This window comes from Desmodus rotundus, chromosome 8 (assembly GCF_022682495.2).
Source record: "Desmodus rotundus isolate HL8 chromosome 8, HLdesRot8A.1, whole genome shotgun sequence".
NCBI lineage: Eukaryota > Metazoa > Chordata > Mammalia > Chiroptera > Phyllostomidae > Desmodus > Desmodus rotundus.
This window is the reverse complement of record NC_071394.1, coordinates 86,215,817-86,243,622: the sequence shown is the minus strand read 5'-3', so window position 1 is coordinate 86,243,622 and position 27,806 is coordinate 86,215,817. Positions and strand designations below refer to the sequence as shown.

The following is a 27,806-nucleotide window of genomic DNA, read 5'->3' as shown; positions in this document are numbered from 1 at the left end:
GGCTTCTCTCCATAAATGTATCTGTAGCACCCATGGGTGTGGTGAGAGCACCACCCCTTGCCTGGGAGGGTAGGGGATTCCTAAAGGGTGATCCAAGCTCTCTGTCTCCTTGGAAGGGCATGGTAACCAAAGGACACTGTCTGTGTTCAATTCCAACGACAACTCACAAAAGGGCTAAACTGCTGGGTAGGGAGAAGGGATGTGTCATCCAAGTGTCACCAGACTTTCCTAGGCCCCTCTGCAGCCAAAAGCCTCAGCCAAAAAAAAAAAAAGGAAACCACAAACGATACTCCTAATGCCTTGAGGAGTAACGCAGGTTTGCAGTGAATGTTTCCAGGGAAGATGAAAAGAGGGCTACAATATAATTCACTCAAAAAAACTTCCTTTAAAATTATTTTGAAACTCTTCTCCCAAAATGTTATTCTCCTTAAGCCGCCGACCACTCCTGTCCTCCCCTGTGCCCCGTCCCCAGCTCTCTCCTTAGCCCTCGTGTGTCTCCCTCTCTACTTCTCATCTACAGCTGTGCGGTTCCTTCTCTCCTTGCCCTTTCCAATCCATTTCTCACCACCTCTTCTCCCCACCCCACCTCCAAATCCACAAATGCCCAAGAATGGGTGAACTAACACATGATCCTTTTTCTTTACAAGCTGAAGAGGAATGGAATTCCAAATGCTTATAATGGTTTTCTTTGCCATATACATAAATATGGAAGGTTTGCTAGCATAGAGATTCTAAAACTTTCTCAATAAAGGAGAAAACAAAGTGTTCACACAAAGCTGGAGAAGATCAAGCACAGCTCAGTCTAACAGGGCTGGGAGTCCCATTTCATTGTAGAGAATGTATCAGCGGGATAATGCCTCAAATGTCTTCATCCTGGCATTCTGAGTCTTTCTTGTTCTTCAGCTGCAATTACCATAATGATGGTCACAAAGCGTGTCCTGGCTGAGCATCAGTGTTCCCACTTGGTTGGGTTCCCCTCCACCCCCATGTCATGGAGGATTGTGCTCTGAGGTGGATAGAAATAGATTTGGCCACAGAGGCAATCTGGCAATTGACCAAGACCCCAAATCACCTCACTCTGGTATATCTTGAAGTCAGTTTGTCTGACTTTACCAATAAGACCCAGAGGACAGAAGAACTCAAAGTAAGGACAAGAAACCAAGGTAAACACTGCAACTGACCTGACCATCTAACAGATTATTCACTCCAATAATTCTAACTACTTGGGCAAGTCTTGTAAGCTAATTAAGAATCTAAGGGCTGATACATAGTTGAAGTCAAAGACTTCCAGCCAAGACGAAGGTGTAGGTAGACACACTGTGCCTCCTCGCACAACCAAAAGAAGGACAACAACAATTTAAAACAAACAACAACCAGAACTGACAGAAAATCAACCTGTATGGAAGTCTAACAAACAAGGAGTTGAAGAAAAAACATTCATCCAGACCGGTAGGAGGGGTGGAGACCAGCAGCTGGGGTGGAGAGGACTCCCGGCAAGGCAGCAGCTGGCAGACCCAGCGAGGTGGCGGATTGTGGAGCGGGGTAGGCAAAGCTTCAGCTGGCCGGCAAGGCAGCAGCTGGTGGACTGGGTGACAGACCGCACAACCCAGGGCTCCAGCGCGGGGAAATAAAGCCTCAAACCTCTGATTGAAAATACCTGTGGGGGTTGAGGCGGCAGCAGGAGAAACTCCCAGCCTCACAGGAGAGTTCACTGGAGAGACCCACCCACTCGGGAAGCAGCACCAGAAGAGACCAATTTGATTGTGAGTAATGGAGGGAGTGACTGAAAACCAGCAGAGTGGAACAAGCACCCTTGCTCCCTATCGCACCCCTCCCCCACATACATTGTCTCAGTGCAGCAACAAGCGTTACCCCGCTCTGGTGAATACCTAAGGCTCCGCCCCTTTATGTAACAGGCATGCTAAGACAAAAAAGTGGCCCAAATAAAAGAACAGATCAAATATCCAGAAAAAATACAACTAAGCAACGAAGAGATAGCCAACCTATCAGATGCACAGTTCAAAACACTGGTAATCAGGAAGCTCAAAGAATTGGTTGAATTTGGTCGCAAATTAGATGAAAAAAATGAAGACTATGCTAAGAGAAACAAAGGAAAATGTACAGGGAACCAATAGTGATGGGAAGGAAACTGGAACTCAAATCAACGGCGTGGACCAGAAGGAAGAAAGAAATATCCAACCAGAAAAGAAGGAAGAAACAAGAATTCAGAAAAATGAGGAGAGGCTTAGGAACCTCTAGGACATCTTGAAACATTCCAACATCCGAATTATAGGGGTGCCAGAAGGAGAAGAGGAAGAACAAAAAATTGAAAACTTATTTGAACAAATAATGAAGGAGAACTTCCCCAGTCTGGCAAAGGAAATAGACTTCCAGGAAGTCCAGGAAGCTCAGAGAGTCCCAAAGAAGCTGGACCCAAGGAGGAACACACCAAGGCACATCATAATTACATTACCTAAGATTAAAGAGAAGGAGAGAATCTTAGAAGCAGCAAGAGAAAAGGACACAGTTACCTACAAAGGAGTTCCCATAAGACTGTCAGCTGATTTCTCAAAAGAGACCTTGCAGGCAAGAAGGGGCTGGAAAGTATTCCAAGTCATGAAAGGCAAGGACCTACATCCAAGATTACTGTATCCAGCAAAGCTTTCATTTAGAATGGAAGGGCAGATAAAGTGCTTCTCAGATAAGGTCAAGTTCAAGGAGTTCATCATCACCAGGCCCTTATTACATGAAATGTTAAAGGGAGTTACCTAAAAAAAAGAAGATAAACAATATGAACAGTAAAAATGACAGCAAACTCACAGTTATTAACAACCACACCTAAAACAAAAACAAAAGAAAACTAAGCAAACGACTAGAACAGGAACAGAATCACAGAAATGGAGATTACATGGAGGGTTATCAATAGGGGAGTGGGAGGGGGAGAGAGGTGGGAAAGGTACAGAGAATAAGTAGCATAAATGGTAGGTAGAAAATAGACAGGGGGAGGGTAAGAATAGTGTAGGAAATGTAGAAGCCAAAGAACTTATAAGTATGACCCATGGACATGAACTATAGGGGGGGAATGTGGGAGGGAGGGGTTGTGCAGGATGGAGTGGAGTGAAGGGGGGGAAATGAGACAACTGAAATAGCATAATCAATAAAATATATTACAAAAACAAACAAAATACAAAGCTGAAGTCAACAATGCATTTGATTCAGTCACCTATCTGGTTGTAATTAGCCAATAAATGTCACCATTGCAAGAATAAGGCCAACAAAGGGTTACTTAATCCAAGTGTGTATCTAAGAGGTTCCTTTTCAGCAGCAAGTTCTATAAAACGGAGTTCACAGAACATTTTTCAAGGAGAAGAGTTGGAGGTCTCACAGCCATAGGTAGGGTAATCAATTGTCCCGGTTGGCCTGGAACTAAAGAGTTTCTCGAGACACAGGATTTTCAGCGCTAAAACTAGGACTGTCCCAGGCAAACTTGGGTTATCTGGTCACCCTAGACGTTTCCCAAGCCTTGGCTAGCGACCACTATTGAATCAGGAGGAAGAATAGGGTAGAAAAGGAAAGAAAATAAATGCTGTCAAAAAGACCAAGTTGCTCACAAGAAATCTAATTCTACATAGTCCATAATTAACTATTAATGTCAACTATTCTAAAGTGTGTACGAACTGTTTTTGTCAACAAAAGGTTTATGGTCAATGACTCGACCGTACAGACCAACCCATCAAAGACTGAGAAGTGCCGCAGCAGTAGACGTTCCATTTGGTGCCCTCAGTGTGTCCCAAGTTTATTTGATCACACAAGTCTTTTTTCACTTCCATCCACCTGAACGCGAGTTGAGAAGTGGGGATCTTACCTGCAAAGCCATAAACAACTTAGGGGTTACATGACATCTCCTGTAAGACGTGCTCATCTACTTACGAGGCCAACACATTTCTGTTTGTACTCAACGAAAAGCATGTTGTACACTTAGCTAAACTAGAGTCACGAGCTGCATTTTTAAATGAGACACAGGGAAAATTACTGAGATCTGTGTAGAATGGTAAAGATGAACTGAACCAGTAAAAACAGTGCTGAAAAGACTAAAGACTTGAACTTGAAACCCAATCTGAAGTGGATTTTGTGTCTGGTGGATGTGAGAAAATACACTCATTCATTCATTCACTAAACAAATTAAGCATGTGTGTCCAGGTATTGTGCTGGAACCAGGGAAATAGTAGGGAGCAAGAGAGAGTGAGAAGGTCTCTACACATCTGATGCTTGGGGCTCCCAAGCCTGAATTTCAGTAAGTGCTAACTAACAATCTTAACAATGAGGAGAAAGTTCAGAGTTCCATAGGAGGGGCCTCTAGCTCACACTCAGGGGGTGGTCACGATGGCTTCACACAGGAGGTGGTGCCAAGGGTTAGACTCGGTGGCTGAGGTGGTGGGCCAGCTGCAGTGTGCGCAGAAACACGGTGCTGGAGAGCAGACAGTGTTTGGGACAGAAGGCACGCAAGGGCCTGGCGGTGACACAGAGCTCAGAGCATTCTTTATACACGCAAAGGTCTTGTTCCTGAGGTGAGAACTCATATTCATTTTAGCACATAGTAGGGCCTCCATACACTGTATTACTATTACTATTATCATTAGCATGTTAAGGAAGAAAACATTGCATCAAAAGGAGGCTAGATATGACCCTTCCTGTCCCTCTAAATGTCTATGACTTTGTGATTGGGAGGATTTTATAATTACCTTTAAAATCTCCTGAAAGCTTATAGACTTCTCCTTCTGGAATACATAGTCATATATCTATGTATTAATAGACTGTACATTTCTGATTTATTTTTCCCTTCACTGTGCACTGGTTCCCTCCATGTTCCAAGAAAATGGCCTCAATGCCCACCCATATCATCAACCGAACACCTCTGAGCTTCTTCAAAGATGACTCCAGTAGCCCAAACCTTCAGGACAAGTGAACATCAGCAGATGCTTACTGGGCAACTTGTATTTGTTAATTAAACCACAACCACTGATGCAAATATGACTCCCGCAAGCAGTAAGCACAGAAACTGTCTCGGTGGAACTTTGATTAGTGAAGCCAACCCTAACGGTGTCCTCTCTGGAGCTCCTAGATGGGACGTACCCAGGGAAAGCACTTACCCCTCTGAAATTCCAGGCTTTAGGAGAGGAAAACATGGCAAAGTTGTTTTGCCGCTGCCGTTTAGGCCTAAAAGAGGAGAAAAGAAAAGACAATGTGTTTGTTATTCACTGGTTAGATATTCAGAGGAAATCACAGGCTTCAGATGCAGCTTTATCAAAAACAGAGCTACTTGGAGAGATGGCCCAGGCGCAGGAGCCACTGGGGTTTTCTACAGCTCTGCAATCTCGAGCAGCCAAATTCACTCCAAAACCCCTCCCAGACCACCAGGAGGAAAGCTCTGGAATCCCTTAAAATAATCAATCCCTTACCCTTAAAAAATAAAATAAATTTGAAAATTCAAACTGATGCGATCAAAAAGCCAGACCAAACTCCCAATGTTGATCTTCATTTCTTACACACAAACAAGTCCCCAGCGGACGCCATCAGGTGATGTTTATAGCTTCGGCTCAGCCTGGAACTCTCCCCTGTTGCCCACACGCTGGGGAGTTCCAGTGCCTCACCTCCACACAGGCCACACTTGAGCTACAGAATTTTTTCTTTTTTAGATTTTATTTATTTATTTACTTTTAGAAATAGGGAGAGGGAGGGAGAAAGAGAGGGAGAGAAACATCCATGTGCGAGAGAAACATCGATTGGCTGCCTCCCGCAACCCCCAGCTGGAGACCTGGTCCTCAACCAGGCATGTGCCCTGACCTGGAATTGAACTGGCAACACTTTGGTTTGCGGGACAACACCCAACCCACTGAGTCACACCAGTCAGGGTGGGCTCCAGACTTTTAAAGGGACAATGAACAGGACATGTAGCCAATGCGTAATGAGTTGGAACTGGTTTCCTCACCTATTAATTTCTCCACAGGAATCAGCCTCCTCAGACATGACTGGAGGCAGCCCAAGGTTGGGTCAGCACAAAGGGGCAGGTAAACCAGGAAAGGAACAATGTGGCCCGACAGCTCCGGGCACCTTCTCTCTGTCTCGTGAAGTGAATCCAATTTTGTGGCTGCCAACATACCTACAGGGACACCTTTTACAACATCTTTATGGAGTGATAAATTACTCCTCCCCAAAATATTATGTCTGTCAATATGGGTTTTCAAATTTCATGTTCGTTTGTAGTACCATCTCCCTGAAGAGCATCCCTGACAAAGGTCCCCCTTGGACTTTCCCTGAGGTTTTAGTCACTGCTGTCCCAAAAGGGTGTTGTTGGTGGTTTTCTACATGATAGTCACAACCTTCCATTGTCCTCTCTGCCAGGTAGCAGTGACGCAAGGCAGGATGCTTGCAGTGACCAGTGTACAGCTTTGCAGTATGTCAGGCCTGAATAAAAATCTTGATTAGCCCTGGCCAGTGTGGCTGGGTGGGTTGCAGTGTTGTCCCATAAACTGAAAGGTCAAAGGTTCGATTCCCAGTCAGGGCACATGCCTGGGTGTGGGTTCGATTCCCAGTCAGGGTGAGTATGGGAGGCAACTGATCAATGTTTCTCTCACATTGATGTTTCTCTCTCTTCCTCCCCCACCCCCACCCACCTCCTTCTCTTCTTTCTGGAATCAATGAATATGTCCTCAGGTGAGGATTTAAAAAAAAAATCTTGATTGGCTCTACCATACAAAAGAAATAAAATACAAGGTAATTTCTATAATAGCAGCAGCTAATGGGTATTGAGTACTTAAAACAGCGTATGCTAATACTTCATGAAGTTAACCTCACAGACTTTCACACTGTAAGCTAGGGTTCACTATTGTACCCATTTAGCACATAAGAAAACAAAGACCTAAGGATAGGTGACTTAACTATCATCAGACAGGTAAAATCCTGATTCTAATCTCAGCTGTCTGATCTCAAACCCCATAGTGTTTTATTAGCTGTGTGACCCTGAGCACGAGGCTTAATCTCTTGAGCTTTCACATTCCTATGTGCAGAACAGGGAAATAATACCCAGCATGTGGAATTAAGATGAAACGAGGGCTCTAACTCCAGTTCCATCACTGCCAAGTTCTCAAGAGAGGTCACCATGGTGCCACCAACCTCCCAAACCCTGGCTCCAAGAACGTCCTTCAACCAAAGGCACAGAATTGACACAGGAAAGCTGGGACAACACTAAACAGATGGGAACCCCCACTTATGTGTCTTTCTATCCAGCCCCCTTCTCTGCCTCACCCTTCTCCTCACCCACATGTTCAACAGTAAAACCCCAGGCTAATCACATCTCAAGACAAACAGAGAACATGGGGGTGGTTATTTAGATTTAATATCCTTCTCTATTAAGTAACATGTTGGTCTCAGTTTTTCTGAAAAAACATTTCTTCCTAAAAAAAAATAAACAAAAAACAAAAACAACTTAGAATTCAATACTTCTCCCTGGATTCCATTCCCTCCCCACCCCGGTTATAATTGGGCTTTGCTTTTCTAATCATTTGATGAGCTTCACTGCTTCCAAAGCAACAACATACACCAGAACACTCTGAGTAAAGGCTTAGTACACAGCAAATGGTGATCATAGTTAATTAGCTGTGATTAAGTGACATGATATGCCAGGGCCTGTGCTAAGTACCTTGCCTACATAATGTAAGTCTCACAATAAGATAGGTTATTATAACAGGTTATATTATAATTTTAATACATGATATTCAGGTAGTATTATAATGATGTTATACATTATAATACCATATTTTATATATAACACACTATAATGGCATTACATACTTTAAAAAATAATACAACTTTGTATCATAATATATTTTCATATATTATTATGGTATAATGGAGATATTATCATTACCCCATTTTACAGATGAGATAAACTGAGGCACAGAGAGGTTATACCACATGCTGTAAGTCACACAGCTGGTAGGCCAAGTTGAAATTCATATCCAGATATGTCTTATTCCAGATTCAGAGGGTGTAGCCCCTCTTGAAAGAGATAAACCCCACCTAGCAGGGCAGAGCACGCTTTTAGAAGAATGCAGCCTGGGGCTTGCTTCCTTGTGGGAGGGATCAGTTTGGCACGGCCTCCCACACGGAGGTCTCTTTGGCAGCAGAAGAGCATTGGAGCAAGTCTGTCAATCCAGGGCACTCAGGGAACTTGGACACACCCTTCTGTGGTGGGGAAACTGCCGGGAAGCCTAGGAGAGAGGGCTGCCCCTAATCGTTAGCTCCCCCTGCCCGTGCATTCCACCACCAGGGTTCCAGATCATTCACATTTAACAACCTAATCTGGCATCCTAAGAGTCTCCTGATAGTTTGTTTCCTGCTTCTCCCCAGCCAAACACTACCACCCAGGTGGCTTTGAAGGACGGGCTTCAGGGAGTAAAACACACTCTCCAGAGAAGGCTTCTTTTGCCGCCTGTAAGGGATGCTGGCAACATAAACTGCACAGTCTCAGAAGTCTGTCAAGGCCAGGCCCTCACGCAGGAGGGCAATCAGTCCTGGGTATAATTCTTCTGTTGTAGAAGCAACTGCTTTGCACTGTCAGCAAAAGTCCCAGTGAGAAAATGGCACTTGGGTCTATAGGTTTCTCCAACACAAAGATATGCAGAGGGGCCTCCTGACAGGGCCAGGAGGAGTTACAGATAGTGTGTCCAGTCCTTGGATCCCTAATGTGAACAAGGCCTGTGCTCGGTGCATACACACGTGGCTAGGAAGCACAGCAAGTGTCAGAAGACAATGCTGCCCGGTGAGCACCCGCCTTGCAGAGGGGCTGATGGGAAGCTGGGGATGGGCATGCAGAGGGAGAGACAAGTGCTGAGACAGGACGGACAGCTTCCTGCCCAGAAAGAACTTACAAACCTAGGAAAGGTTGGAAAGAAAGTTATAAACTCTCCACCTTGGGAGAGCTTAGAGTAGAAATGCCCACAGTAGGCGTGAAAAGTCAGAATTCAAGGTGCACTTAGGAAATTATTTCAAAGTCAGGTGTGTGCATGGCTCAGAATGAGCTCAATAGCAGAAGGCCTCAGGGTTGGCAACAGCTGGTATTTTCCAACCTGGTGAAAATAAATGGGATTCTTTCTCTCCATCTTGAGAAGAGGACTAGTGCCCAGTCCTGAGCAGCTCTGAAGAGCAGGGTTTCTCTGTGCCCTGTCTGCAGCCAAGAGGCCGACGTGGGGCTCTGAGACTGGCTCCCTCCCTTTCTTGCTGGGGACCTGAACCAAGCTACCTACTCTCTACTCCCTCTGAGCCCCTATTTTCTCATCTGTGAAGTGGGGATAACAATCTCTTCACAAAATAGAGGCATTAAATTAGTGTACTATAAAAAATCTTTAGCACACAGCTTGGCACTTAATGGGTTCTCAAATGAGCTATTATCATTATCATCATCACCAACATCATCATCATCATCATCACCACCACCATCATCATCATCATCATCACCATGGAGAGAACTCCGTCTCTAACCCAGTAAGGTGGAATGTTACTTATCATTATCGTTGGTAAGGCTCATGTTGGACAGACAAGGAATTTACACTGATTCTTACATATTGGATAAAATATAAGTAAAATACAACAAGGGCTGCAATGTGCTAGGAATATTTATATTAGGTGACAACATGGCCACAAATATCAGCACAATGTAACCGTAAAAAAAGACTCCCACTTTGCACTCTAATTTCCTGCTCCCTTCTTCCCCGTCCTAAAGATTACCATCTTTGCCAGCATGTTGTATATGTGTTCAATATTTTAATGTCTTAATTCTGAATCAGAGCATCTTGCTAATAAAACTTTCCTTTTCTTTCTTTTGTTCTACCTCTTTTCATACATGAAGAAATTGATAGCATTACTAGGAAAACTAAACAGCTATAGCCTGTAAGGGAAATTAGTGCTGAATGTAGTACCACCTGGGCCAGATATTTTTATCCTGGTTGGACCACGTAAGATGGTAGTGGTTTTCTTTTACTTAAATGTCTTTTTAGTTTCTGTTCTTAGTGTATAATCGAGGATGGACTGGCAGGTGTTCAGATAGGTGAGGACCCAACTCTCTGAGGAGAAGCTCACTGTAAGAGGCAGTTTGCAGAATGAAACGCTCACTGTTTTGGCTTCTCTCATAAACAAAAGCACACAGGCACCACCCAGCAGCATGTTTTTGTAGCTCACCAGGCCACACTTGCCTTCATTCTATTCATGTCATGGCTGCGACTTCAACTCCCTATTTCCTGTAAATTATGTGAAAAAAGAATCACAGAACCTCAGAAGCAGTCAGCTGGTACAATCACTCAGCACTAGTCAAATCCCCTTTGCAGCAGTCCTGTTGAGAAGGCACCCTAAAAATAAAGCCCTATACTCTATTCATAGGGGCTCACACATTACTTTACTCATCAGTACTTACTGAGCACCTAATATAGGCCAGGCACAGTGCCAGACACCAGAGATATAGCAGATACAGAAAGACAACCCAATTTTTAAAAAATAAGAAGAAGAAGGAAGAGAAGAAGAAGAAGACAAAGACGACAACACAGTAAGTCTTACCAAAAACGTTTAAAATGGTGGTAGTGGGTGTACCAGAGGAGCTCAATCAAGTTTGAAGGATCCAGAAAGGCCTCCCGGAGGAAAGGAGGCCTCCCTGTGACCTGACAGAGACAAAGAACTCAGCCTGGTGATGAGAAAGGGAACGGCAGGCCAGGCCACAGGAAAAGCATGCTAAAACGCAAGAGGTAAAAAGTTGACCTTTGAAAAGATTAGCAAATGGACAAAACTGGCAGAATGGATCGTGTTTAGAAAGGGGTGTGGAGAACACTAACAAACACTGCAATGGGTGGGGGTAGCGAACTGCAGCCACAACATCAACTACAAAAGAAAGCTATCGACAACTTTATGCCATTACATTTGAAAACTTAACATGCACAAACTCCTGAAAATACATCACTTATCAAAAACTGTCTCAAGGAGAACTAGAAAGCCTGAAAAGCTCTATAACTTATAAAGAAATAAAACACCAGGCCCAGACAGGTTTACTGATGAATTTGATAAAACTTCCAAGAAATAGGTCATTTCAGTCTTATACAAACTGTTCCATAGAACAGAGAAAGAGTACAGAGTTAAGAAATAAAGGAGAGATAGCACATTTGAAAACTGGAAGTAAAAAATGACAACTTAAATATCTATCAATAAGAGGTCACACTAAATGAAGCTATGTCCATTCTCCACAATGTAAGACCATGCAGAGCTATACAGTAAAGAAAACTCTCAACAAAAACGGAAGAAGCATGAAAATTTAGGTTGCAGGAGATAAGCATGTTACGATACAATACGACATGATACGACACTATTTCGGAACACACAAATAGCACTCTATTCTTTACAGCCACATGCACACGTAGTGAAAAGGTGAAACTACACCAACTGCAGAAGAGCGGTCCCCTCTGGGGACGGGTGGGGCACAGAGGCTTCATCTCCTCCTGTCGTGTTCTATTATTCACATAAAAATTCTGAAGCCAATAGGACAAAATATTTATTAACTCTATATGGTAGGTACGGCGATGAATGTTAAAATTGTCAATATTTTGCTATATGGGTGAAGTATTTTATAATTAAAACAATAGGAAACAAATGAGTAGATTATGGCACAGTCATACAATAAAACACTAAGGCATCCATGAAAAATAATGTTATACTTATGTTCTCACCAGCAAACGCCTTAAAATATGGCATGTGGAATAAGAAGCAGGACAAGCTGCAAACCCGTTTATGTTTATGTACACACGTGCATGAGCACACGGGCACACACGCACTATAGAAGGACGGAATCAGTGGTGTGTGTACAGAGTGAGGGCCCTGAAAGGGTACACGCCCGACTGTTGACAGTGACCGATTATGTAGCTGAGGTGGGGGACGGCAGCATAAATGTGGACCTTATCACTTACAGTATGTATTTTAAGATCTTTACTGTGGAAACATATTGTGCATGTAATGAAGATTATAATGATGCTTATGAAAAGACCTTGGCAGGTGGGAAAGGAGGTTGACAGGCATGAGATGAGGCTGGCTTGGGCAAAGCCTTAAAGGCCAGGGTTGGGGGGTTTGGCCATGGGGCTCCCCTCAGGTTACAAAGTAGAAAGTGACATGATGAGTTTGCCTTTAGAAAGACCCCTGTGGCTAAAGAGGGGCAAAAAATAGCCAAGACCTTCCAAGTGAAGGCAGAGCATCTGAGAGGCAACCACAAGCGCCCAGGACCACAGCAGCCTCTCTCAAACGTTCAAGATTCTGCGGGCACGGAAGTCTAAGCTCCATTCAGACTTCTGTCTCCCATTCTCCGGCCCTCTGCAGCTTTCTTTGGTTTTCTTTTAGAAATATCATGTGAGCCACATACGTAATTTTTAAATTTCTATTAATCACATAAAAAAAGTAAAAACATCAATGTCTCTGGTTATATTTTGTTTCCTTTTTTTTTTTCTATTTATTATGTTCCAGTTAAAGGTGAGATCATATGGTATTTGTCCCTCACCGTCTGGCTTATTTCACTTAACATAATGCTCTCCAGTTCCATCCATGCTGTTGCAAAGGGTATAAGCTCCTTCTTTCTCTCTGCTGCGTAGAATTCCATTGTGTAAATATACCATAGTTTTTGGATCCAGAGACATTGAAGTTAAGAACAATCTAACAATGGACAGGGGGAAGTGGGGAGGGGACAGTGAGGAGAGGGGATTACAGAAACTACTATAAAGGACACATGGACAAAATTAAGGGGGAGAGTGGAAGTGGGGGAGGGACGGGGGTTTGGCTGGGGTGGGGTGGAGGGATGGGGAGAAAAGCCACACAACTGTAATTGAATAACAATAAAAATTAAAATAAAAAAAAGTAAAAACAAACAGGTAGGTTTAATTTTAATAATACAGTTTATTTAAACCCAATATATCCACACATTATTGTCAGTTCAACATGTAACCAACAGAAAAAATATTAGAGATATTTTACATTTTTTAATACTAAGTCTTCCTTGTCTGATGAGTTTCTGTTTGCCCATATAGAAGGTCTGACTGACACCATCCTTGTTTCGAGTGCTAAAGTGGCACGTGGCACGTGGCCGTGTACTGCACAGCTGAGCTGCAGGAAACAACGCGTGCTGGTTCAGAGCCTCAGACTTTGAAGACGCACTGCTCTATGTCTCAGCAGTTGGTCACCAGCCAAAATATGTAAATTTAGACCCATATGAAAAGTGACACACTTTTCACTTTATTAAAGATTTTATTTATTTTTTGGGGGGGGAAGAGGGGAAAAGAGAGGAAGAGAAACACCGATGTGGGAGAGAGACATTGATGGGTCACCTCTCACCTGCCCCCCAACAGGGCGCCTGGCCGGCAACTCAGGCACGTGGCCCGACTGGTCATCGAACCACACACCTTTTGTCTCACAGGCCAGCAGCTCAATCTGAAGAGCCATACCAGTCAGGGTGACACTTTCCATTTTTAAAAACATTTTTCCAAAATGATTTTTATCCATCTGAGTTCAGAAATATTCAAAAAAGAAAAATGTTTCACGAAGGCTTTAGAGAGGTAGTATCTGAAAAAAATAAGGGAAATTATCTTCAGGTCACAAACATACAAATGACCTTCTTAAACAGAGAACCAAATGAGATTTTTCCCCAAGTGAAGAGTATCTCAAACAAATGTCTATGATCTTTCCCTAAATAATATGAACTACTCCATTCAAACTAATCCCACAGTTAGCTAAAAATAAGAGTTGAAATGATTTTTTAATACCAATTAAATTATTATATTTGTAGTTCCCCAATTGTGAAATGCTTGTTCAGGTCATTTTCTTATATATCTACAGAGGGGTGTTCTTTTTATTGATATGTCAGGATATAGCATGCAGCAAAGTGTCCAGCACATAGCTGGAAAGGACAGTAACCATAGTTAAAAGGTATTTTAAAAGGTATATTAAATTCCATCAACTTGAGAATGCATGAACAAAGTTATTAAGTGGAATGTCACTCAATCACACAAAGGAATGAAGTGCTGACACATGCTGCATCATGGAACAACCTTGGAAACCCACAGAAAGAACCCAGACACAGAGGGCTATACATTGTATTATTCCATTTATATAAAATACTCCGAAGAGGCAAACCCACAGAGACAGACAGCGGACGAGTGGCGGCCAGGGGCTGGGGGACGAGAAGGAATGAGGAATGACTGCTTGATGGGCACACGCTCTCTTCGGACTGCAGGCAAAGTTCTGGGGTGAGAGAGTGGTGATGGATGCACGATGTTGTGGGTGTAAGCAATGCCACTGAATTATTATATACTTTTAAGTGATTAAAATGGTGAATATTATGTTATGTGTATTTACCACAATTTTTTAAAAAGTGAGGGTTTATACATGCATTTGCTGGCAAAATAAAAGATATATATTTCATGGGAAAAACTTCATGAAAGAATAATACAAAAAAAACCGTTATTAACTGCTCCAGAAGAGGGAATTCTGTAAATAAAAGCAAGGAAAGCAAGCATCTGTAGGGCCTGGGAATTGATGAAAATGGCTTCGACGTGAAGTTTTATCAGCAGTTGTGAGAAATCAGCCCTACACGTTCCTGTTTCTGAGACACATATTCACGTGAATCATTCAACAATGATAAAAATTCCCACACTCTCCGGCTTTCTGCACTTCCTTCCACTCTCCGGCCCAGCCCCAGGCCTCTGCGCTCAGAGAATCTGTAGCAACACCCTTTCCACCATCTGCTTCCAAAGCAGGAGCCATTCTGCTGCATTTCCCTTTTACACTGGGGCTTCCTGCACAGCTTTTATCTTTAGAACAACTTTTCATGGGTGCAGTCTTCCAGAAGAACTGCCAACAGTAAATGAATTTCAGTGATTCTTGAGTGGCGCCATTAAGGAGCAGTTAAGAGCACAGACCCTGGAATCAGCTTTGCCTTTCACTAGCTGTGCAACACTGGGCAAGGGACTCAACCTCTCTGATCCCTACTTCTCCCATTTGTAAAATGGACACAATAACAGGACTCTCTCATAGGGTTGTTGTGAGAACTAAATGAGTTAATGTCTGTTAAGCTCTTAGTGCCTGGCCCCAAAAGGCGCTTTCAGAGTTAGCCCCCTTCCGGGTGACAGACTTTGGAAGGCCAGGGCCAATTCCCAGCTGTTCTTCACTCTCTGATGTTAGGAAGAGCTTAATAAACAGCTGCACACTGAATGTACTGTGCTGGCCCTCAGTAAGTCTGTGATCAACAGTATCATAGAATAGCCTTATATACACTGATAGAATAGGAACAAAATCACACACAGTTGAGGCAGGGAGGGAGAAAGAGAGAGCAAGTTCCATAGTTGAGGCCATCTCTTAGCCATTCCTGAGCACTGGCCACAGGGCATGGGCCCTGAGGCAAGCCTGACACAGAGCTGTGGGTCCATACCCATCTCAGCCTCCTCTCTTCCCCAAGGCCTCTCTCAGGCTGAGCTAGATCCTAAACAGGCACTTTCTGAACAAAAGGTCCTTACATTCCAGCCAGAACTGCCTTTGTCCAGAACTGCCCTAGGGAACAGCACCAAGGGGAACACTAGTCATCAGGGCTGGTTGGACTCCAACACGACACCTTCCCAGGGGCATTTTGAGTGCTTTGGATTATATGAGATTTTTACCTTCTAACCCCAACGTGGTTCCCTTCTTGTCTCCTCATCCAGGAGAAAATACCTGCCAGATGCCAGAACTTCCCCCCATCAAATTAAAAACCTGAACACCCTGAGAGGCACCACCCCACCCCTCATAACAAGTATTCATGTCCATTTTCATATTCCAAGTCCAGTTTGGCTACAGGATGCTCATTCACATTTGCATGCATTGGGCAGCCACCATAAACCTTTCTAGAACAAAATGAGGCTCATGAAAGGAAGCTTGAGGTGGTCAGACCATGGGCTCTGCAGTCTCCAAGACCTAGGTTCAAGCCCAAATCCACCACTAACTTTGCACAATTTATAGAATTTCCCCACGTCTCAGTTTCCGACTTTAAAATCGACATGATGAGACTTAGATTTCATAGGGTTGCTAAGAGGGTTGCTAAATAAATAATTCCTGTGAAGTGCTTTGCATACTCTCTAGCTCACACTGAATGCTTAATAAATGTTAGCTCTAAATATTTACTGAGTGTCTGCCACATGCCGGGCAGAGAGTAAAACAGAATTCCCATGTTCTCAAAATGTACATTAGGAGGTGATATGTTCTAGGAGGCAAAACAAAGTACAGTAGGGAAGTAGGGATAATGGGAGAAGCTGCTGTTTCCCATGGAGTGTTCGGGGCAGACTTCTCCAAGAAAGTGATGTTTGAACAAAGACCTGAAAGAGGGGGGAGAAAGTCTCAGAGGGACAGGACAGCATATGCAAAGTTCCTGGGGCACAGCTTGGGGACAGCACGTCCCATATGCTAGAGCAAGTGAGTGAGCGAGCAAAGAGCAGAGAAAGTCACAGGGGAACAGGAACCAGACGGCAAGGGTCTTCAGATTACTGCAAGGTCTTTGGATTTTAGTCTCAGGGGGTGTGATGGGAAGCCATGGGAAACTCAATCCATCCAAGTCTTAAAAGGACTGTTCTCAACACTGTGTGGAGAAAACAGCTGTAAGTGAAAAGGAAGAAGTAGACAGGGGGTGAGGAAGTTCCTACAGTGGCCCAGGTAAGGGACAGCAGGAACTTGGACCAAGATGGCAGCAGTGGGGGTGGTGAGCAGTGGTGGACTTATGTACTTATTTGAAGGTGGGATAACAGGATTTGATGGTGGATTGGATGGGGACGATGAAATAAAAGGGAAGTAACGGACGCTAAGCATTTTAGCCTGAGCAATTAGGATAATGGAGAAAACCTATGGGAGGAGCAAATTTGGGGACAAAAGTCAAGAGCAGACATAGCACGTTTGAAATGTCACATTTGAACTGGTATGGACCTTCAAATGCAGGTGTGGAGCTGGCAGCTGGATATAAGAACTGGAGATTGTTTTCAGCTGTTGTCAGCCTTTAGACAGACGAGGAGTCAAACCAGGGTGAGAGAAGAACCAAGAGAGCGGTATCCCCAGAGGCCAGCGAAGCAAGTGTATCAAGGAGGAGTACTCAACTATTTCCCAAGTAGGAGATGGAGAAACGCCCACTGAATTTGGCAAAGCAGAGACCCCTGGTGACTTGACAAGAGGAAGTAAGTGGATTTGGGGGATAAGAGCTGAAAGGTACCTAGAAACATTGTCTGTAGAAATGTAAGTTGATGGAAATCTCAGGGTTGGTCAGTCCACTGAAGTCACCAAAATGTGAGCTCCCTGACGGCAGGCATTTCATCTGTCTTTTTAATGTTTTATTCCCACTCTCTAGGTACCTGACACATGGTAGATGCTCAATAAATATTTGTAAGACCTTCTTGAACTTTCTTGATATCTCCAGCCAAGGAGTGTAGGCCAATGGGAACCTCCCATCCCTAACAGGATGGTATGGAAGACAATGAGAGAGATCATACACAAATTATCCCAGGATGGAATGTTTCATTCCCCTCCCTTAAAAAAAAAAAAAAAAAAAAAAAACCTAGAATTAATAGCAGCTGGCATTTATTCAGCATGAAAAATAAAGTGTTTCCCAGTTACTCCCCACTGACATCCTGACCCCCATCATCAGTGGATGGACGACTTCGTGTTGGCCACACCAAACCTCAAATAGTCGAGCTGATTGTAAGCTGGTCTAATTAGCAGAAATTAGAGAATATTTTTAAGGGATGTTTTATAACAGAGCTCTTTTGGAAATCCAGTTTAAGAAAATTATTTTTTTCATATTCTCAAAGTGCTGATCTGCAAATGAAGCTTTAAAAATGTTTGGGGGTTGCTTTTAAAAGCAAGGGGATCATTCTTCCTCTCCCCACCTGCATCCATCTGAATTATGGCACGTTTTCAATGGGAAAAGCTTCATTACATCCCAAGGAAATCCACATCCTGCACCTCCAGGTCACAGCCCGGAGGAGCGGCCTCGTCCCTCCGGAAAGGATAATTAGTGTGCTACCCTTTAATCAAGGAGCGGCAGGCTGTTGTTTTTCTAAAGTTGTGCCTGGGGAGAGCCTGTTCTTTTCCAAGCGTGTGTTTTTCTAACCAGGACTCTTTGTATGTACCCTACCTTCCCATGAGCCAACAATCAGGCGCCCCCTTGTCTGAAACGAGAAATTGAAGCTCCCCACTGCGGACAGCCCCTCATCTCTACAGCTGTGGGATCAGGTCAAAGTCCTCCCAATTCATCAATACCTCTCACCTTTGACTTGTGGACGAGGAGAATCCTCAGTGAAGAGTAAATTCTTAAGGATCTACTTTTAAAGAGAGAGAGAGAGACACCAGACACAATTCTAAGTACTTAATAAATACTAACTCATTTAATCCTCAAAGCAATTTTATGAGTAGGTACTTTTATTATTGCCACTTTACAGATGAGGAAACCGAAGCTCAGAGAGGGTAAGTAGCTTGCCTAAAACCACACAGCTAGTAGGTGGCAGAGCCAGGATTCAAACCCAGGCACTCTGGCTCCGGAATACATGAGCAGAAAAAACAGATATAAAACCACTGCAGCAGGAGCAACAACAGAGGAAAGGAGACGGCAACTAAAATGCTTACAAAGTTCTAGGCTCAGAGCCAGTGTTACTGGGTTGGTTTCTCTTTAAATAAAGTGCAATTGGACTTTAAAAAAAGAATAGTAATAAAGATCAGAGATTAGTTTTATTTATGGGTTTCTCTACATCTACAAATAAAAATCCATGCAGATTAATTGGTATACTTTACTGTGTACACATTATACTGTAATAAAAATATAATTTTAGTTTAGAATTTTCAATGGCTGAGTTTTCTTAATGTCTTAAGGGGATTTGTATCTAATAAAAAATCCTTACACAACATTAAAAAACCACCCTAAACTGCCCTGGTCAGGTGGTTCAATTGGCTGGAGCGTCATACCACACACCAAAAGGTTGTGGGTTCAATTCCTAGTCAGGGCGTGTAAGAGTGGCAACCGATCAATGTTTCTCTCTCACATTGATGTCTGTCTGCCTGTCTTCTCTCTCTCTCTCCTTCCTCTCTCTAAAATCAATTTTTAACAAAACATATCCTCAGATGAGGATTAAAAAAAAACACCCTGATCTATCTTTCCAATTTTTCTCTTAAAAAGAAATTTAAGAAAAGTCTTTGAAATTGTTCTATCAAACTATATACAAATCAGAAACACATAGGAAAGAAATCAATTCATGTTTTCCAAATGCTGGAAAGCTCTACCTCAAAGAGTGTATTTACAGACACCACACTTCCCTAGTCGCTGTCTAGCAGGGGCTTCATGTGGGCTTTTTGCCCCTGGAGGGGAAGAAAGTCCTCATACTTTACTCAACAATACATTGATCAGTAGCTAATAAATCAGTATGAGGGTGGCCCAGTGCCTATAAAATTAAAATTGTAACCCTGAAAGTGAGTCTTTAGAAATGGGCATCTCTAACAAATGTTCTGTTGATCCTAACTCACTTAAAAACACCAAAAACTCTTAAATTAGTCAGCATTGCCTAGAGCAGTTTATTGACTCTCTGATACAGGACCTACCACAGTCTCCGAGGTAATTAGAAGCTCCATAAATGCTGTTTTTGGCAGTGACTGGGGCTACACATAAAAACATGTTTACTCCCAAACTGTCAGTGAAATAGGGTGGTGGGGCGGGACCACGTCAGACTTGTCGCAGCGTATGTGCAGAGCAGGGAGGTAATGCCAAGGGCACCATTCAAACTGAGATTATTTCATCGCTGTGACAGAGACCAAACCACCCCTAAAATCCTAGGTAAGAGAGGGTAATTCTGAGTAAAGGAACTGCTCAGAGTTAAGACATTCTGAGTAAGAGATGGATACATTTTTACTCTGCCTCACAGCTACTAAAGGTCAGAGTCAGAGAGCCTGATTGCAGGATGCTGGCTCTTAGCCCCGAGACTTTTTCTGGCGAAACAAGCCACAAAAGCCACAAACTGTAGAGAGAGAAATAACCATGTTGATCAGTTACGTGCTATTTACCAACATTTTGATCAAACTGAGTCTATCTGAAGCTCAGGGTAGAGCGAGCCCCCACTCTTGAGCACCCTATCTTCTGGCTCACCAGCTGGGCTCCACTGGGAACAGAGCCAGAGCTTGCATCAGTGTTGCCATAGCTGCCGTCATGGCAACCACCCCTTGTCACCCAGGCAAAGATGCTCTCCCCGCTTGGGAGCCCTGATTCAGGGATGCAGCCCCTGCAGAAACTCATCTTTTTACTTGTTCCCAACTTGTTTCAGTCTTACAAGATGTGGAAGCTATTGGGGGTCTATAGGTCCCTGGATGCCTTTGGACCAGACTAACATGAATAAAGGCTGGCAGGAGCCATCCAAACCACAGAGTGCATGGATAACCTCTGCCAGGGCCGCCGTTCTGACTTTGAGAACTGGCTCTGGCACTTGCTGGCTGGGGCCCCTTAGCAAATTGTCTGGCCTCTCGGGACACATGTCTTGGAATAAGGACAGGGGTAATATTAGATTTTATACTTTACAGAGTTGTGAGGTGTAAATAGACCCAAGCATGTAAAGGTCATACAGAGTAAATGCTGGTGTTACTGGTGGCCATTAATAACTGTTACCACCAATGCAATGGTGCTGGCAGAGAAGCAGGAGCCCACATCCTCTGGCCCACCACAGCCTTTGCAGCTCAGCACCCCGGCCTTCACGACGGGAAGCACTCCCGCCGGCAGCGCAGAGGCCCTGATTTGAGGCCAACAGCTCCTGAAGTTCACACACGCCCGGCTGAGAGCTGGGCTGCATGGCAGCTGTCGGTGGGAACCCAAACCTAGTGCCCTTCCCACCGGGTCACAGAGCTCCTTTGAAGTAACTGATGTATCAGAATAAACCTACTACCTTTATCCGATAAAAACACAACTGAGCAAAACCACCTTTTAAGAAACTTAAAGAAATCTTTAAGGCCAAGTGGTAGCATTCAAAATTTTCTTTAAAATTCTGAAAACATAATGTCCACATGGCCAGCAGTGGTGATTTCCCAGGGTTGTCATTAACACAGGGAAGGCGCACGTGCCCGGCGACACATTCCTTCACTGTCGGAACCTCTGTAACATGCATATGGTGATTTTGTCACCAGAAAAGAATTTTCCTTAAAAAAAATAAAGCTGGCAGGTTTTGCCATGACATAGTTCACAAAAGAAGAAACCCAAACAGCCAATAAATGAATGAAAAATTGTACATCTTTCACCCTCCTGAGAAACCAGCAAAATGGAAATGTAAATAAGACAGCACGTTTGCCTGTCGCGGGGGCAGCTTCCACGTGGTGATGCCCAGCGTGGGCAGGAGCGCGGAGAGATGGGCATTCTGCTGCACAACTGGGAAGGTATAAATTGGCATGACAGTTCCACTGGGTGATTTGGCAGCAAGTTGGCAGCATTTCTGAAGAATGTTAAAATGACTAAGAACTTCACCTTTACAATAATTAATTTGACAAAATAACCATGAACACGGGCTTAGCGACAAGGATGCGGCCCCAGTATTGTTTCAGAGGGAGAAACTAGACCCTGGACTCAAACAGCCAGTGATGGGGCCCGGCTGCTGAGAAAGTCCTGCATGTTCATTTTGTAAAACAGAGGCCAGGAGTCCTGTTGCTGCACACTGAGAAAACATGTAGTTTTCTGGATTTGCTGTTTTTAATCACATGCTTGCATCCCATACTCACTGTGTGTGGCAGCTGAGTAAACCAGGCCTATTAGACAGTTTGCCCTCATGCGGCTCAGACAGGTTCACAGTGTATTAGCCTCCCGGGTGGCAGGATTGTCACCTTCGAAGCCAGACACAGGATCTGGGGTGGGGCCAAGCTATGCTCTGGTGCCACAGAAGGCCCAAGCTAGGGGTGGGGACATTTCTTCAAAGACCTCTTCCCCCAAGAAGCCACACCTTCCCAAGGGCTCTCAGCCCATCCAAGCCACCAGGAGTAGCTCGAGACAAGGACTAAAGCTGGGATCCGTGAGCAAGACCCTGTCACTAACCACGAAACAGCTGCCCCAGAGGTCTGCCCATGCCGGGTCTGCACCCAGCACTTGTCCTCAGTTACCTGTCCCGCACAGCAGCCCCGAGGATCAGGGAGGTCAGCTCCCCTTTCTTAAGTCACCCAGCTAGTGAGGATGCGAACTCTCCTCGTGTTCTCACCCCTTTCTAGGTGCCTCTGTTTCCTTATCTGGAAAATGGGGAAAATAATAGCAGCCATCTCAGAGGGTTTGTTGTGGGGGTTAAGCAGTCAATCAACAGCAAGTGCTTAGATCTCCTGACGCATAGGAAGCTCTCTGTGTAGCTCTCACCATTTCATCGAGCCTGTGTAGAGCAGTGGCTAAAATAAGAACTCTAGAGCCAGCTTCCTGGTTTCAAAACTCACCCTCACCAGCTGTGTGGCTTGGGGCAAGTTACTTAGCTCTTTTTGCCTCGGTTTCCTTATCAGTGAAAAATAAATGAAAATAATAGTGCCCACCTGCGTTCATGAATGATCATGTTGCCCACCTGAGCCACTGCACTGCAAAGAGCTGAGAACAGTGCCTTCCACGTTAGTGCAGTGTGCCTGTCGGTGGGACGCGCAGCCTGGGTCAGTCCCCCCAAAAGGGCAGTAGTCACCTTCCTGGCTGAAAAGAGCCTGACACGTGTTTTCCTATTTAACCCTGACAGAGTCGGTGTTATTATCATTCAGATTTACAGATGGGGAAACTGAGGAACAGAGAGCTCAGGGGAATTGACTCAGGTCACACAGCCAGGAAGCAGCAAAGCTGCCTGCAAATCGGTCAGGCCCCAGGGCTCTTGACCTCTGCACTGTGCTGCTCAACCCTGGACACCCAGAGCCTCAGGCTGCCTGCCCCTTGTGAAACCGCCTGCCTGCCAGTACTTCCGAAGGAAGGGTGGAAGGGCCATGCAAGCTCTCTAGCTTGGAGGTGACTCATGGCCAAGCCCCCTGCAGGGCAGCATGAACTCTGGCCCCTAGGACAAAAACATCTGACAGACACAAAGGGTAAGTTACACTAGTCATCAAGGAGCAATCCCTGTCACCCCTCCCGATCTTCCCAGGGAAAGACACTGGTGTGTGCCTAACTGTGGAGATGAGATATAACCATTAAAACAAAATTCTGGACCAAGGGATCTAATCAGTGTCTTGGAAACATGCTGGCATCCGCACCGCTGGTTTTCTCCATAGCTGTTAATGGTCCTGGGCTGTTTCAACTGTGGCCTGCTCACAAGTTCATGCCGGGAGGCGAAGCCAGGGTACACCTTCCTCAGTGTGCCACTCGGCCTTGGAGCATGAAATTCGTGGCGGTGAATTCACTTCCTGTCATCAGACCAAAAATTTACAACACTTCTGGCACACCATATGGGCAGAGCTGTAGGTGGGTGCCACCAAGAAAAAGGACAGCTTGAGCAGAGAGGCGAGTCTTTATGTCCTTCACAGCTTCCTCAGCAATTGACCAAAAGAGCTATTTGTTGAAAAAAACTGCCTGTATGTTTCACCAGAATTCATAATCCCATATTGTTTGAAACCTTGTAATCTAATTAAATAGTGTCTGTTTTCTAATAATGTGGAAGGATCCTCAGGGAATCAGCTGGTCTACCGCCTCAGGTAGAGGCTGGAAAATGAAGAGCTGGCTCAAGGGTATGTGGTCTGTTGGAGACAGACTGGGACTCTTGAAGGTCTCCCCACTTGTAGGCTCTTTCCATCCCTTCTTGCTCTCTTGACGCAAATGTTGCTAGGGTGGATAGCAGATGTTGTTACTGCCTAGCATTTAGTCCCCCGTCTTCTGCCAACAGCACCCTAATTTTCTGTGGGGGTTGCCCCCTCCCCAGCTCTTAGACCCTGTGATTTAGGAAGGACCAGCCCTAGGATCCAGAGATGGGCGTGAATTGTGCAGGGCATCTTGTACAGATGGCCTACCTGAGAAGGAAGCTAATCCAGGCAGAGTAGAGTGAGAGACCTAGAGGGACAGATTCCTGGTCACACGGATTAGCCACCTGGATCCAGCCATGCTTGAATGCTGGCTGAACTATCATTGGATTTGCCAATTTAGTGAGTCCTTTGTTTTTTAATTCAAGCAAGTGTGCATTGTATTTCTGTCACATGCAACCCCCCAGAACTATGTTTTGTTTCTTTGTAAAAGTAAGCAAATGACAAGATGGGAATGTTCCCAGGAGAGCCTCTAAAATGCCTGGCATGGTGCCGGACACACAGTAAGTATGACACCTGTGTAATGGCACGAAATCCCTCCTTCAGGCCTCTTCTCAGGAGGACTCTCCCAGGCCATCCTGTTGGAAACCCAGCCCTCCCCAGCTTTGCTACTCCCACCCCTGCCCATTTGCCTTGGTATTTATCACCATCGGGTCTATCCTGGGACTTACTTGTTGCTCCTTGGTGGTTTCCCCCACTCAAATGCCATGACAGCGGGGATTTTTCCTGCTTTGTTCACTGCTATGTCCTCAGGGCCAGATCTATGCTCATCATCTGTAGGTGCTCAGTATATGAGGTCTGTCCGGGAAAAGTCCAGCCATTGTTAATATAACAAGAACGGTTTGTGCAACGTCGATATAACCTGGCAGCCAAGGAGAGTGGACTGGAATGTGCATGTGTGAACAATGATGACTTCACTGTACTAGTCAGTGGGGGCAGTAGACACTGTTGAGTGAGCATGTGTACTGTGTGGTCGTTGTATTCAAAATGACTGAGCGAGTAGAACAACAAATCTGCATCGAATTTTGCATTAAGCTTGAATGTTCCTCCATGGAAACTATTCAGATGATTCAGATGGCTTTCAGGGATGATGCAATGAGTATAGTGCAAATAAAAGTGTGGCACAGATGCTTCAAAGATGGTCAGGAATCTGTTGAAAGTGATTCATGTTCTGGAAGGCCTGCAACAAGCAGAACACCTGAGAATGTTGAACGTGTACGGGCTGCAATCAACAAAGACTGGCGACGGACAGTGTGAGAACTAGAAGCTGATCTGGGGATTGCAAAAGCCACTGTGTCTGATGTTTTCATGTAGGATCTTGGCATGAAATACGTCATGGCAAAATTCATTCCATGGCTTCTGCTACTAGAGGAGAAGGAGCATAGTGCCGCCGTTGCTAATGACTTAACACCAATGAACCAGATTTCCTCAAGAAAGTCATAACTTCGGAGGGGACTGAGGCATCCTATGCACAGTGTTTCTTGTATGTTGTATCTTCTTCAATAAATGTCTCTATTTTTCATAGTATGCGGCTGGATACTTTCCGGACAGACCCCGTACATCTGGTGCATGAATGAATGAATGAGGGGAAGGACAATGGAATGGGTAGAGCACAGAATGAACAGAGAGGAGTGCCCAGCACATAACAGGCACCCGGCCCCACCCCCACCTGTTGCCTGGTCAGCAGACCCTGGGATCTCTTGGACTTGAGTCCTCCTCTGTCTTCCCTGAGCCAGCACTCCATCGGCCACGCCCACAATCCAGGCAGCCTGACGGTTCCCCCACGATCCCGGTAGCATCACCAAGAATTAAAAGACAAGTAGCCCTTTGGGTTATGAAGATGTTTTCCTTCATTTTCCCCTGCTTATAGAAATACTATATGCTCATTACAAAAGCACAAAAAATGTAACAATGAAAAACCATAATATTTAAATTTTGAATGCAAGTCATAAACAGGCAGACTACTGACATATGTTATATGACCCACAAGGTGACTTTTTTTTTAGTGTGTGGTAGCTTCTAACATTTACAAAGCTAGGATATTTCATTCAGAAATCAGGTATCTGCCTTCAGTTAAATGTGACAGACGGCACTCCTTCCACTATATGACAATGGCCAGCTGGGGTTGAGTGGCAGCTTCCTCTTTCGGGTGGTGCGTGGGCTCCTGGTGTCTCTGCCGCTCCCTCTTATGGTCCTTGCACTGCCCCGGCTGCTGGTTTCAGGTGCTGCCTGGTCCCTGTCACACACAGAGTTGGTGACTTCTGGCCTGATGTATTTGATTTCAGACTTTAGTGTGCTCATAACGCTTTCTAGGAAACCCTCTGAAAATTTGCCTCTGCCTCCAACAGTGGCCTCCAATGCTCCCAATAACCACCTGACTGCCAGCGTCAAAGAACACTGCACTTACAGCCCCTTCTGCGGGCTCAGCAAGCCGGGCCAAGTCCAATGTCTCCTCAGACTGACTAACCCAGCTCAACAACAACTGATCTCTACACACTTTAGCACACAGCCTCTCAGTTAACCCCACAGGAGAAGGTCCCACAGCCCAGAGCACCTGCTGGGCTGCCTTTTCCATAGAGAAACTCCAAATCCAGTGTTTAAATCCAGCCCCCAACGCAGACAGGCTTCACCAACGCAAGGCAGCCACAGAGACTGGGCTGCCAGTGCGGGGGCGGCCTGCAGGCCCAAAGACCCTGTGATCTGCTGGCTTCCTGTGTGTTTATTTTCACTCCAGTTCCACTAGTTAATTATTCCCTGACTGCCTCATTGATTATTGTTTTCCTGGAACCTAACCCTGTTCCAAACAGAGGGGGTCCTCCATCCATGATGGATGGATGGTAGGTGACCAGAGGCACCCACAACAGGGGTGGGGGTCTGAGTATGCTTCAGGGCAGGAGGGAGGGGCTGAGTCCCTCAAGTGCAATTTCTAATTTGCCAATGCCACAAGAAAATGATCATATTAAAGTGCTAAATTTTAAAGTATGGTATAAGATCACATAATGACACCATAATGTTGATAGTGGGAGAAGTTTTTTTAAATTCTTTTGTGCATTTTCCACTTTCTGTTTCATAAAGTTCATGTTTAACTGCCAACGCTGAACTATAATGAAGTGAGTGTTCACCCCCTGGACTTCTGTGGATACCTCAGCACCAAGGGCCCACCAAGGAAAGGACAATGTTTTGCATTAGCGCAGCTCTCATGGTGTGTCTGAGAGGAGGAGGAAAAGAAAACAAGGGAGGCAAGGCTGGCCTTCCGCAGCGGAAAGCGATCCTGCAAAGCTCCTTGGTGGCCCGGTAACGACTGATACGTCACCCCCACCCCCACCTGCTATCAGCAAAAGCAACATTAGCTTGTCTTCCGGATCCTGGAAATCCAAAATGTTATGGGAAATTATATTTCTTTTGGAGCAAAAGATGGTAATTTTTTTTTTTTTTTTTACCACTGGCCTACCAATGCGTCCAAAGAAAAACAAAGAAACATAAGGAAATTTTCTAATACAAATACATGAATTTAAGCTAAAATAGGTGCCTAGAAAAGCACACTGCTTGGGTGCTGGTACCATCCTCTCCCCTGGAACAGCCAGAACACCATGTGCGAGGCAGGGCACAGCCATTCACCGCTCCTGGGAGCCCTGGTCGTGTCTCTGCCACCTGGGCTGGTCTCTGGGAATGTTCCCCAGACGTACAGGGTGGACAGCAAGAGCTCAGGGCCGAATCCTTTGTAAAGACAGGAGGAAACCAAGGTTCTGAGAGGGGGAGTGTGCACTGCTGAGGACACAGAGCTGAGAACTGTTGCATGCAGTCTCCTGCCTTGTGATGTTTTCTGAGTGCTCCTGCGTCCCAGGTGCTGGTGAGAGAGTGAGCCATGCAAACCTGAAACTTGCGAGCAAATGGGGGTTGGGGGGGCACAGAGGGGTACATCCTTCACAAATAAGGAAGTGAATGACCAAGATAACCATACA

The 27,806-nt window shown here is 44.9% G+C and overlaps 1 protein-coding gene across 6 annotated transcripts in view; it reads right to left on the bottom strand.

The window, feature by feature from the left end:
* Positions 1-27,806, bottom strand: part of ARHGEF3 (Rho guanine nucleotide exchange factor 3) — a 309,293-nt gene that overhangs the window by 194,085 nt on the left and 87,402 nt on the right. For 5 of the 6 annotated variants that reach the window (XM_053929748.2, XM_024556529.4, XM_045192228.2 and 2 more), the window contains one exon: positions 5,151-5,217. In XM_053929748.2, coding sequence (XP_053785723.1) covers positions 5,151-5,217 — 67 coding nt within the window. Of the gene's footprint in view, positions 1-5,150; positions 5,218-5,459; positions 5,553-27,806 lie in introns of those variants that run through there. The other variant, XM_045192232.3, reaches the window with a different exon arrangement.